Source organism: Hyla sarda, chromosome 6 (assembly GCF_029499605.1).
Source record: "Hyla sarda isolate aHylSar1 chromosome 6, aHylSar1.hap1, whole genome shotgun sequence".
Taxonomy (NCBI): Eukaryota; Metazoa; Chordata; class Amphibia; order Anura; family Hylidae; genus Hyla; species Hyla sarda.
Genome location: NC_079194.1, coordinates 15,321,645 through 15,335,488, shown reverse-complemented (window position 1 = coordinate 15,335,488; position 13,844 = coordinate 15,321,645). Strand labels below are relative to the sequence as shown.

Sequence of the window (13,844 nt, the reverse complement as noted above, 5' to 3'; positions counted from 1 at the left end):
AGATAAGATGTCTGGTGGTGGGGGTCCCGTCACTGGGCACCACCACGATCTCACAAGCTGTGACATTACAAGCCTTTGCCCGCATCGCCAGTAATCCAACACGGATAAGTTTGCTCTGTGCACCAGATGTCTGGGGTGCCGCAGCCAAGATCGCGGGGGTCCCCAGCTGTGGGACCCCCTGCGATCAGACATCTTATCCCCTATCCTTTGGGGAGATATATATGTTTAAAGGAGATATATCATGCCATACAAATGTATCCCCTATCCAAGCAGTTGTTCCCCCGCAACCTAAAACATTTTTTTAGCACGATACTTCTCCTTTAATTCCCTTATAGTATCAGAAGCTCACACTAAGAATGGTTGACGGTGTCAGAGACTAATAGACTGGGTATGCTCGGAGCAGCATGGGAGGGGTTAAAAATCAATAAATACCAAGCTTATTCATAGGAACCCTCTGTTTTAATAGCATTTTTACTGTGCACAAATTGACGTAGCTCCAAACCCTTTATTGAACATTGTGAACCCGTTCCTTGTTACCTCTAATGTACCTGTGTTTTATGTTTACATGTTGTAATCTAGTTATTTGTCTAAATGGGTAAAAAATAAGGAAACTTTCTTTTTCTTTAATTGATCAGTGATGATTCATCTCAGATTACGAGGTTGTAAAATGATAAAAAAGATAATCGTTCTACAGTAATGTTAAAAGCAAAGTCCAGTATTTGATTAGGTATAAGAGTATATAAATATCGCATAGGAGGAACTCGTATTTAGATAGTAAGTTTGAGCCGTTGTTGTGATTGTGGACAATGACACCAAGAAATATTGTTGTGTTACTTTTTATTATTTTTCATATTTTTGCCAACAGCGAGAGTTCTATAGTTAAACTCAATAATGGGGGATATGAAGATATAGTTATCGCCATCAATCCTAATGTCAAGGAAGATCTCCAGATCATTGAGAATATTAAGGTAAGAAGGATAAATATTTTAAACTTTAGTGTATGGTCATTTTCATATGATATTTATTAATTTTATCAAGCTGCCCGTTTATCTATGGTATCTTTGGAATAGAAAAGCAACGACAGTCACTCCTTAAAGTATTTTCCTCTGGTGGCACCAATACAATCCAGTCTGATTCTTGTGACACTTATTCCAAAAGAAAACATGAGGATATGGCAGAAAAAAACTAAAAAAAAAGTAAAAAATAAATAAAATTATATATATATATATATATATATATATATATATATATACATCCAACACTTGTTTAGTAGTATTTATCAGTCATGGTCATCCACATACAGACCTCCTATCCAGACTCATACATTGTAGCTAAGAGGATCTGATCAGGACATGATATACCCTGGGGAACGGGTATGCTTGGCCATTGCTGCATAATTTTCCTTACATTAACCCCTTAAGGACCCAGACCATTTTCACCTTAATGACCAGGCCAATTTTATTTTTGAGTTTTCGTTTTTTCCTCCTCGCCTTCTAAAATCCATAACTCTTTTATATTTCCATTTACAGACCCATATAAGGGCTCGTTTTTTGCGTGACCAATTGTACTTTGTAATAAAACCTCTAATTTTACCATAAAATGTACGGCGAACCCCAAAAAAAGTGTTCTTTATTCTGTTGGTCAATACGATTAAAATCATACCCATGGCTAGATACTCTAATATTTTTGTACCGCTTAAAAAAAAACTAAAACTTTTTGTACAAAATCAGTAATCTAAAATCGCCCTATTTTAACCACCTATGACTTTTTCATTTTTCAGTATATAGGGCGGTATGAGGGCTCATTTTTTGCGCAGTCATCTGTACTTTTTTAAGATACCACATTTGCATATATAAAACTTTTAGATCATGTTTTATTAATTTTTTTTGGAATAAAATGTGACAAAAAAGTAGCATTTTTGGACTTTTTCTATTTTTTACGTTTACGCTGTTCACCGTACGAGATCATTAACATTATATTTTGATAGGTCGGATATTTACACACGCGGCGATACCAAATATGTTTATTTAAAAAAAATTACACTTTTTGGGGGTAAAATGGGAAAAACTGACAATTTTCATTTTTATTGGGGGAGGGGATTTTTCACTTTTTTATTTACTTTTTTTTTTTACAATTTTCAACTTTTTTACACTTTTTATGTCTTCATAGGGGACTATCTATTGCAATACTTTGATTGCTAATACTGTGCAGTGCTATATATAGGACACAGCACTGCTCAGTATTATCGGTGATCTTCTGCTCTGGTCTGCTCGATCTCAGACCAGAGCAGAAGACCCCGGGATACGGCCGGAGCCAGGTGAGGGGACCTCCGGCCGCCATGCTGGAAGATCAGATCACCGCGGCAGTGTTGCGGGCGATCCGATCATCCATTCAAAGTACCGCAATGCCGCAGATGCCGTGATCTGTATTGATCATGGCATCTGAGGGGTTAATGGCGGACATCAGCTGCTCGCGGTCATACACAGGCCGTAAATGTACGTCCTGGTACGGGAAGTCCCTTTCATCAAAAAAAAAAAAAAACTTTTGATATATTATAGATTAATGTATGCAGAATAACTTTCCAATTGCATGTTATTAAAAAATATGCTTCTTTCTATTTAATTTTCTCCTGCCAGGGAGCAGTGCTGAGCTTGTCTGTGACCCGGCTGCAGTCTGAGATTTAGGACTCCAGCATGAGTCTGAAATCTATTTTTTTTAAAAAGGCTTATGGCCAGGACTGGTAGGGAGACCCCTAGTGGTAATTTTTTCAAAGTGGAAAATTAAATAGAAAGAAGCATCTTTTTTAACAACATGCTATTGGAAAGTTATTCTGCATACATTGATCTATAATATATCAAAAGTTTTTTTTGATGAAAGGTACCCTTTAATGAGAATGGAAGACTCCGATTTATTGTTTTGTTGAGTACCCATTGACCGTGAACATCAATATTTAGAACCTGTGTTTGTCCAAGTGAATTATGAGTAGAAGATTGGAAGATATCGCTAAACTAAGATAGTCTAAATCCATACTGAGAAACAATATCACAACTAATCGTGCTCTTACCAAATAACACAAAGATTCCGGCACTGCGTGGAAGAGTCTAATTTGCACTGAATATGCACCGATAAGCCAGATACGCGATGGTGCTCAACTGGTCACGACAAAGGAGCAAACAGCAGCAAATGGAATGAAAGTGGCACTCACCATAAACTGGTAATGCTCCTTTATTTATTCTTCATATGAGGTGCCCAGTGACCAGACAAAGCAGGGAATGGTACAGATGGCAGGGGCGAATGCCCCTGCTATCTGTACCATTCCCTGCTTTGTCTGGTCACTGGGCACCGGATATGAAGAATAAAAGATGAATATTGCCAGTTTATGGTGAGTGCCACTTTCATCCTATTTGCTACTATTAATCGCTCTCTTAACCCCTTAAGGACCCTTGACGTATGCGTACGTCATGACAACCTCGTACTTAAGGACCCATGACGTACGCGTACGTCATGGAGAATTCCGGCCCCTGCGGGGATCGGACTAGGATGCCTGCTGAAATCATTCAGCAGGCATCCCGTGCAAACGCCCAGGGGGATCATCAGACCCCCCCCATGTCGGCGATCGCGGCAAATCGCAAGTGAATTCACACTTGCGATTTGCGCGATTCCTGGTCATTATGGGTCTATAGTGACCCGGTGACCCAGAATATAAGGGGGATCACGGTTGTCTAAGACACCCAGGATCCCCCTGAAGGGATAGGAGTGACATGGCAGGGGTGCCACCCCTCCTATCCCTGCTATTGGTGGTCTAGACACGACCACCAATAGCAGATCGGGGGCGGGGGGGTTAACTTTCGTTTTCCCCGTCCTGCCCACCCACAATAGGCCGGGCAGGATGGGGAAACAACGGGTACCGGCGCCGAAGATCCACTTACCGATCCGGGCGGGCGACCGAGGCTGCTGGGGGCGACGGAGATCGGCGGGCGGCGATGACGTGCGGCTGGATCCAACTAAAGCCGGTGAGTTGCCTAGCAACATCTGGAGGGTACAGTTTGAGACCATTATTCAGTGGTCTCTAATTGTAGCCCTCCAGATGTTGCAAAACTACAACTCTCAGCGTGCCCAGACAGCTGTTTGGGCATGCTGGAATATTTAGTTTTGCAACAGCTGGAGGGCTACAGTTTGAGACCACTATATAGTGGTCCCTAAACTGTAGCCCTCCAGATCTTGCAAAACTACAACTCCTAGCATGTCCAAACAACTGTTTGCTGTCAGGGCATGCTGGGAATTGTAGTTTTGCAACAGCTCGAGGACCACAGTTTGGAGATCACTTTGCAGTGTTCTCTAAGACCGTAGCCCTCCAGATGTTGCAAAACTGCAAATCCCAGCATGTCCAAACAGCAATCAGCTGTCTCAGCATGCTGGGAGTTGTAGTTGCATACCTCCAGCTATTGCATTACTACATCACCAAGCATGCCCTTCGGCGATCAGTACATGCTGGGAGTTGTAGTTTTGCAACAGCTGGAGGCACACTGGTTGGAAAATGCTGAGTTAGGTAACAGAACCTAACTGAAGGTTTTCCAACCAGTGTGTCTGCAGCTGTTGAAAAAGTACAACTCCCAGCATGCACGGTCTGTCAGTACATGCTGGGAGTTGTATTTTTGAAACAGCTGGAGGTTTGCCCCCATGTGAACGTACAGGGTACATTCACACGGGCAGGCTTACAGTAAGTTTCCTGCTTCAAGTATGAGCTGCGGCTAATTTTTCACGGCAGCGCAAACTCCTAGCGGGAAACTCACCGTAACACGCCAGTGCGAATGTACCCTAAAAACACTACACTACACTAACACATAATAAAGGATAAAACACTACATATACACCCCCTTACACTGCCCCCCCCCCCCCCACAATAAAAATTAAAAACATATTGTATGGCAGTGTTTCCAAAACGGAGCCTCCAGCTGTTGCAAAACAACAACTCCCAGCATTTCCGGACAGCCACTGACTGTCCAGGCATGCTGGGAATTTAGCAACAGCTGGAGGCACCCTGTTTGGGAATCACTGGCGTAGAAAACCCCTATGTCCACCCCTATGCAATCCCTAATCTAGTCCTCAAATGCGCATGGCGCTCTCTTACTTCGGAGCCCTGTCGTATTTCAAGGAAACAGTTTAGGGCCACATATGGGGTATCTCCGTACTCGGGAGAAATTGCACTACAAATTTTGGTTTTTTTTTTCTCCTTTTACCCCTTATGAAAAGGAAAAGTTTGGGTCTACACCAGCTTGTTAGTGTAAAAAAATAAAAAATGTTACACTAACATGCTGGTGTTGCCCCATACATTTTATTTTCCCAAGCGTTAAAAGGAAAAAGGACCCCCAAAATTTGTAACGCAATTTATCCTGAGTACAGAAATACCCCATATGTGGGCGTAAAATGCTCTGCGGACGCACAACAAGGCTCAGGAGTGAGAGCGCACTATGTACATTTGAGGCCTAAATTGGTGATTTGCACAGGGGTGGCTGATTTTACAGTGGTTCTAACATAAACGCAAAAAAATAAATACCCACATGTGATCCCATTTTGGAAACTACACCCCTCATGTAATGTAATAAGGGGTACAGTGAGCATTTACACCCCACAGGTGTCTGGCAGATTTTTGGAACAGTGGTCCGTGAAAATGAAAAATATAATTTTTCATTTGCACAGCCCATTGTTCCAAAGATCTGTCAAATGCCAGTGGGGTGTAAATACTCACTGCACCCCTTATTAATTTCTGTGAGTGGTGTAGTTTCCAAAATAGGGTCACATGTCGGGGGGGGGGGTCCACTGTTCTGGCACCACGAGGGTCTTTGTAAACGCACATGGCCCCTGACTTCCATTCCTAACAATTTTTTTCCAAAAAGCTTAATGGCGCTCCTTCTCTTCTGAGCATTGTAGTGCGCCAGCAGAGCACTTGACGTCCACACATGTGGTATTTCCATACTCAGAAGAGATGGGGTTTCAAATTTTGTGGGGCATTTTGTCCTATTACCCCTTGTAAAAATGTAAAATTTGAGGGAAAACTAGCATTTTAGTGAAAAAAAAAATCATTTACACATCCAACTTTCACGAAAAGTCGTCAAACACCTGTGGGGTGTTAAGGCTCACTGGACCCCTTGTTATGTGCCTTGAGGGGTGTAGTTTCCAAAATAGTATGCCATGTGGGTTTTTTTTTGCTGTCCTGGAACCATAGTGGCTTCCTAAATGGGACATGCCTCCCAAAAACCATTTCAGCAAATTTTGCTTTTCAAAAGCCAAATGTGACTCCTTCTCTTCTGAGCATTGTAGTGCGCCCGCAAAGCATTTTACATCCTAACAGGGGGTATTTCCATACTCAGAAGAGATGGGGTTACAAATTTTGGGGTTCATTTTGTCCTATTATCCCTTGTAAAAAATTTAAATTTGAGGGAAAACTAAAATTTTTGTGAAAAAAAAAATCATTTTCACATCCAACTTTAACGAAAACTCGTCAAACACCTGTGGGGTGTTAAGGCTCACTGGACCCCTTGTTACGTGCCTTGAGGGGTATAGTTTCCAAAATAGTATGCCATGTGGCATTTTTTTGCTGTTCTGGCACCATAGGGGCTTCCGAAATGTGACATGCCCCCCAAAAACCATTTCAGAAAAACTCACTCTCCAAAATCCCACTGTGGCTCCTTCCCTTCTGAGCCCTCTACTGCGCCCGCCGAACACTTGACATACACATATGAGGTATTTCCTTACTCGAGAGAAATTGGGTTACACATTTTAGGAAGATTTCTCTCCTTTTATCCCTTGTAAAAATTCAATAACTGCGTCTACAAAAACATGCCAGTGTAAAAAATGAAGATTTTGAATTTTCTCCTTCAATTTGCTGCTATTCCTGTGAAACACCTAAAGGGTTAACAAACCCTTTGAATGTCATTTTGAATACTTTGAGGGGTGCAGTTTTTATAATGGGGTCATTTGTGGGGTATTGCTAATAAGAAGGCCCTTCAAATCCACTTCAAAACAGAACTGGTCCCTGAAAAATTTCGAAAATTTCGAAAATTTTGTTCAAAATTGGAAAATTGCTGTTATACTTTGAAGCCCTCTGATGTCTTCCAAAAGTAAAAACATGTCAACTTTATGATGCAAACATAAAGTAGAAATATTTTTTATGTGAATTAATATATAATTTATTTGGAATATTCATTTTCCTTATAAGCAGAGAGCTTCAAAGTAAAAAAAAATGCAAAATTTTCAATTTTTTCATCAAATTTTGGAATTTTTCACCAAGAAATGATGCAAGTATCGACAAATTTTTGCCACTAACATAAAGTAGAATATGTCACGAAAAACTATCTCGGAATCAGAATGAAAGGTAAAAGCATCCCAGAGTTATTAATGTTTAAAGTGACAGTGGTCAGATGTGCAAAAAATGGCCGTTTCCTACAGTGAAAATTGGCTGGGTCCTTAAGGGGTTAAAGGGGTACTCCGGTGGAAAACATATAGATATAAATATATATACATATTTTTTCAAATCAACTGGTTTCAGAAAGTTTTACAGATTTGTAAATTACTTCTATTAAAAAACTCTTAATCCTTCCAGTACTTATCAGCTGCTGTACGCTCCAGAGGAAGTTGTGTAGTTCTTTCTACTCTGACCACAATGCTCTCTGCTAACACCTCTGTCTGTGTTAGGAACTGGCCAGAGAAGGAAAGGTTTGCTATGAGGATTTGCTTCTACTTTGGACAGTTCCTGACATGGACAGAGGTGTCAGCAGAGAGCACTGTGGTCAGACTGAAAAGAACTACATAATTTCCTGTGGAGCATACAGCAGCTAATAAGTACTGGAAGGATTAACATTTTTAGATAGAAGTAATTTACAAATCTGTATAACTTTTTGACACCAGAGGGGAGATTTATCATTGCTTTTAGAGCAATATTTTTATCTATGTTTTGGCGCAGTTCAGGCGCAAGAAGGATATTTTGAGACTTTTTTGCGCCTTTTGATATAGAAAGTTTCACTTTTTTTGCCGACCCAAGGAACTTTTTCTGAGAATAACTTCTACCTTCCGCAATTCAACCTTTAACCTCTTGTGGACGACAGCGTCCCACTCCCCTTCTATGACACGAGCCCAGGAGCTGAGCGTGGATCTTAGCTGTCTGCCACCAGGACTCATCTCTAATGCCAGACATCACTGATCACGGTGATGCCCGGCTTTAACCCCTTAGACACCGCAATCAAATTTGATTGTTGCATCTAAAATGCAAGTAAAAATGTCCCGGCAGCTCTGTGAATGTAAGTAAAAACACCTAAATTGTCAAATTGAGGACCCGGGAAAGTGTCTACTTCCCTCCCTCACAAGCATCTAGAAAAAGTGTATGTGGTAGAGCTTTTCCCACCACAGCAGAGCTGCGCAAAATTCATCATCCTGCTGCAACTTAAATAAGATGCACGCTCGTCAACCCCACCACCCAAATAAACATGGGAAAATCGCTCTACCGTAGATTGTTACCGTTATTCTTTGATAAATCTGACACCAGGTGTTTTCCACCCCTTTAAGAATTTTCGTAGTCTTTCACAGGTGATATAGTGGTGGTGATCCCTGATGCAATGACTATAATTATATCACCTTTGAAGGGCTAAGGAAATCCTAAAAACATGACCTGTTGGGGGGACTTGAGGACCGCGCTTGGGAAACACTGAAAGAAGATATAATCAGAAAGGTCCAAAATATTATATATGAATCAAGCAAAGCATTCGCTTTACGGTGACCAAAAATTTGCACAGTCTTCTTTTGGACCTTTGAGGCTATAATGTAATATGAGAACATAACTGTTTTAGAGACTGAGCCCACCAAGCGCAAGCGGAAAATCAGAAATGGGAGTGTGAAATCCCATAGAAGTCTTTTGGGCTTTAATTTGAGGTGGAATTCTGCAAGCGGTAATTGTGCCATGTGAATAGACCCTTAGGAGTAAGGAGCTTTGGTGTTCACAAGGCACTATTAACCGTTACCAGGGATCAACCATAACAAATATAATGGTATAAATTAAGTAGCCATTATATCCCCAGGAGTACTGCTCACATGGCACAGGAGTACTGCTCACATGGCACAGGAGTACTGCTCACATGGCACAGGAGTACTGCTCACATGGCACAGGAGTACTGCTCACATGGCACAGGAGTACTGCTCACATGGCACAGGAGTACTGCTCACATGATACAGGAGTACTGCTCACATGGTACAGGAATACTGCTCACATGATACAGGAGTACTGCTCACATGATACAGGAGTACTGCTCACATGATACAGGAGTACTGGTCACATGATACAGGAGTACTGCTCACATGATACAGGAGTACTGCTCACATGGCACAGGAGTACTGCTCACATGATACAGGAGTACTGCTCACATGATACAGGAGTACTGCTCACATGATACAGGAGTACTGCTCACATGGTACAGGAGTGCTGCTCACATGATACAGGAGTACTGCTCACATGGCACAGGAGTACTGCTCACATGGCACAGGAGTACTGCTCACATGATACAGGAGTACTGCTCACATGGTACAGGAATACTGCTCACATGATACAGGAGTACTGCTCACATGATACAGGAGTACTGCTCACATGATACAGGAGTACTGGTCACATGATACAGGAGTACTGCTCACATGATACAGGAGTACTGCTCACATGGCACAGGAGTACTGCTCACATGATACAGGAGTACTGCTCACATGATACAGGAGTACTGCTCACATGATACAGGAGTACTGCTCACATGGTACAGGAGTGCTGCTCACATGATACAGGAGTACTGCTCACATGGCACAGGAGTACTGCTCACATGATACAGGAGTACTGCTCACATGATACAGGAGTACTGCTCACATGGTACAGGAGTACTGCTCACATGATACAGGAGTACTGCTCACATGGCACAGGAGTACTGCTCACATGGCACAGGAGTACTGCTCACATGGCACAGGAGTACTGCTCACATGGCACAGGAGTACTGCTCACATGGTACAGGAACACTGCTCACATGGCACAGGGTTACTGCTCAAATGGCACAGGGTTACTGCTCACATGGCACAGGAGTACTGCTCACATGGCACAGGAGTACTGCTCACATGATACAGGAGTGCTGCTAACATGATACAGGATTACTGCTCACATGGTACAGGAGTACTGCTCACATGGTACAGGAGTGCTGCTCACATGATACAGGAGTACTGCTCACATGGCAAAGGAGTACTGCTCACATGATACAGGAGTACTGCTCACATAGTACAGGAGTACTGCTCACATGATACAGGAATACTGCTCACATGATACAGGAGTACTGCTCACATGGCACAGGAGTACTGCTCACATGATACAGGAGTACTGCTCACATGGCACAGGAGTACTGCTCACATGATACAGGAGTACTGCTCACATGGCACAGGAGTACTGCTCACATGATACAGGAGTACTGCTCACATGGTACAGGAATACTGCTCACATGATACAGGAGTACTGCTCACATGATACAGGAGTACTGCTCACATGGTACAGGAGTACTGCTCACATGATACAGGAGTACTGCTCACATGGCACAGGAGTACTGCTCACATGGTACAGGATTACTGCTCACATGGTACAGGAACACTGCTCACATGGCACAGGGTTACTGCTCAAATGGCACAGGGTTACTGCTCAAATGGCACAGGAGTACTGCTCACATGGCACAGGAGTACTGATCACATGATACAGGAGTGCTGCTAAAATGATACAGGATTACTGCTCACATGGTACAGGAGTACTGCTCACATGGAACAGGAGTGCTGCTCACATGATACAGGAGTACTGCTCACATGGTACAGGAGTGCTGCTCACATGGCAAAGGAGTACTGCTCACATGATACAGGAGTACTGCTCACATGATACAGGAATACTGCTCACATGATACAGGAGTACTGCTCACATGGCACAGGAGTACTGCTCACATGATACAGGAGTACTGCTCACATGGCACAGGAGTACTGCTCACATGGCACAGGAGTACTGCTCACATGGCACATGAGTACTGCTCACATGGCACAGGAGTACTGCTCACATGGCACAGGAGTACTGCTCACATGGCACAGGAGTACTGCTCACATGATACAGGAGTACTGCTCACATGGCACAGGAGTACTGCTCACATGGTACAGGAGTACTGCTCACATGATACAGGAGTGCTGCTCACATGCACAGGAGTACTGCTCACATGGCACAGGAGTACTGCTCACATGACACAGGAGTACTGCTCACATGGCACAGGATTACTGCTCACATGGCACAGGAGTACTGCTCACATGGCACAGGAGTACTGCTCACATGGCACAGGAGTACTGCTCACATGGCACAGGAGTACTGCTCACATGACACAGGAGTACTGCTCACATGATACAGGAGTACTGCTCACATGGCACAGGAGTACTGCTCACATGGCACAGGAGTACTGCTCACATGACACAGGAGTACTGCTCACATGGCACAGGATTACTGCTCACATGGCACAGGAGTACTGCTCACATGGCACAGGAGTACTGCTCACATGGCACAGGAGTACTGCTCACATGACACAGGAGTACTGCTCACATGGCACAGGAGTACTGCTCACATGACACAGGAGTACTGCTCACTCACATGACACAGGAGTACTGCTCACATGGCACAGGATTACTGCTCACATGGCACAGGAGTACTGCTCACATGGCCCGGAGGATGACAGGACAAGGCTGTGTATATAGATTTCCACCAAATGATTGAAAATTTTTCATCCGGGATATATCCTTTTCCCTACAAAATGGACTTGTGCCCAAAAAGTGGTGTAGCTTCATGCATAAAAACTTTTTCCAGGTCATAAACATATACCTTTCACTTATTTTGATGCACGTTTCACTGATTCCAACATCATAAAAACCTTGTATTATCCTTCGCACAGCATTGTCTTTTGTACAGCTTAGAATTTTTTACACTTTTCAAAAAACAATGCCAATTTATTCTACGGGATGGGCATGTGTTAAGAAGTGGTGCGTGAAATGATTCAGTTTTATTCACAATACACGTTTCTCTATTTTTTTATTTTTATTTTTTTACTCTCCCAAATGTTTTGAAATTGCTCGTATTGCTTCTTCAGGAAACATGTGCCTTTATAAATTCTTCTTAACTAATAAAAGACAATAAAAATTTTATAGTGCACCAGACTTCGCAATTTATTGGAAACTCTTGGCCAAGATCTCTGGGCCGCCTTCTTGGAACTCTATGTACCTGGACTTTGTGTCACCTTTTATTTTGGGACGTGTTGTGATTATAAATATTATACAATTAGGTGCAGTTTCTTTTTCTTTTTTTGTTTTCTCTCATTTACATTGGGAATGATTGACCATATAAATGTTTAGAGATGTTTCCCTCATGACTTGCCGATTCCTGGGGCTGACGGGGGCCCCACTAATCAAACATTTATTCCAGTTTGCATGGTTCCGAATTGTTAGTTCTCATCTATTTAAAGGGGTACTCCGCCCTTAGACTTCTTTTCCCTCATCCAGAGAATAGGGGATAAGATGTCTGATCGCGGGGGGTCCTGCCGCTGGGACCCCCCGCGATCTCCGTGCGGCACCAGGTATTCTAAACGGTATGATTAGAACGTGTGGTTCCTGTGGCGGGAGACGTGACGTCATGTCCCGCCCCCTCCAGTCATGTCTATGGGTGGAGGCGTGACGGCTGTCGTGCCCCCTCCCATGGATTTTTTAATAGAATTAATTTACAAATATGTAGAACTTTCTGGCAACAGTGGATATGAAAAAAAATATGTTTTCCACCGGAGTACCCCTTTAATGGTGTCCTTGCTTTAAATGCCGTTACAACAGTTTAGAAACAGAATTTGTAATTATTTTGCATTTGTTTTCTCCAAAGGATATGGTAAAAGAAGCCACAAGTTTTCTATTTGATGCCACGGGCAAAAGGCTCTTCATACGAAATGCCAAGATTTTAATTCCCGTTTCCTGGTCTGCAAAAAATTATTCGAGACCCAAAACAGAAACATATGATAAGGTACAGAAAAAAAGAGTAATTTGTTTTATTCTGTTTAAGTCTATAAAAATGCTTGTCATATCTATATATGTTTTATCTATATATGTTTTATCTATATATGTTTTATCTATATATGTTTTAGCTATTTAGTTATTTGATTAGTTTCTTTCTTTCTTTCTTTTTTCTTTTTTTTTTTGTTTGCTTGTTTTGTTTTGACTATTTATGGATACTAAATTTATGGGTTTAGAATGTTGATCCAGAGATTTATTCTGATTTAAAGGGGTTATCCAGGAAAAAACTTTTTTTTATATATCAACTGGCTCCAGAAAGTTAAACAGATTTGTAAATTACTTCTATTAAAAAAATCTTAATCCTTTCAGTACTTATGAGCTTCTGAAGTTAAGGTTGTTCTTTTCTGTCTAAGTGCTCTCTGATGACACCTGTCTCGGGAACCGCCCAGTTTAGAAGAAAATCCCCATAGCAAAACTCTTCTAAACTGGGCGGTTCCCAAGACACGTGTCATCAGAGACCACTTAGACAGAAGAGAACAACTCAACTTCAGAAGCTCATAAGTACTGAAAGGATTACAATTTTTTAATAAAAGTAATTTACAAATCTGTTTAACTTTCTGGAGCCAGTTGATAATTAAAAAAAAGTTTTTCCTGGATAACCCCTTTAATCCCCCCCCCCCCCCCATATATATATATATATATATATATATATATATATATATATATATTTTTTTTTTTTTTTTTACTTGATTAACACATTAGGA

General features: G+C 41.9%; 1 protein-coding gene across 1 annotated transcript in view; it reads left to right on the top strand.

The window, feature by feature from the left end:
• Window positions 1–806: 806 nt before the first annotated feature.
• LOC130275351 (calcium-activated chloride channel regulator 1-like) overlaps window positions 807–13,844 on the top strand; it is a 54,389-nt gene continuing 41,351 nt past the window's right edge. Inside the window, exons 1-2 of the mRNA XM_056523221.1 lie at window positions 807–968; window positions 12,953–13,090. Coding sequence (XP_056379196.1) covers window positions 807–968; window positions 12,953–13,090 — 300 coding nt within the window. The remainder of the gene's footprint in view (window positions 969–12,952; window positions 13,091–13,844) is intronic.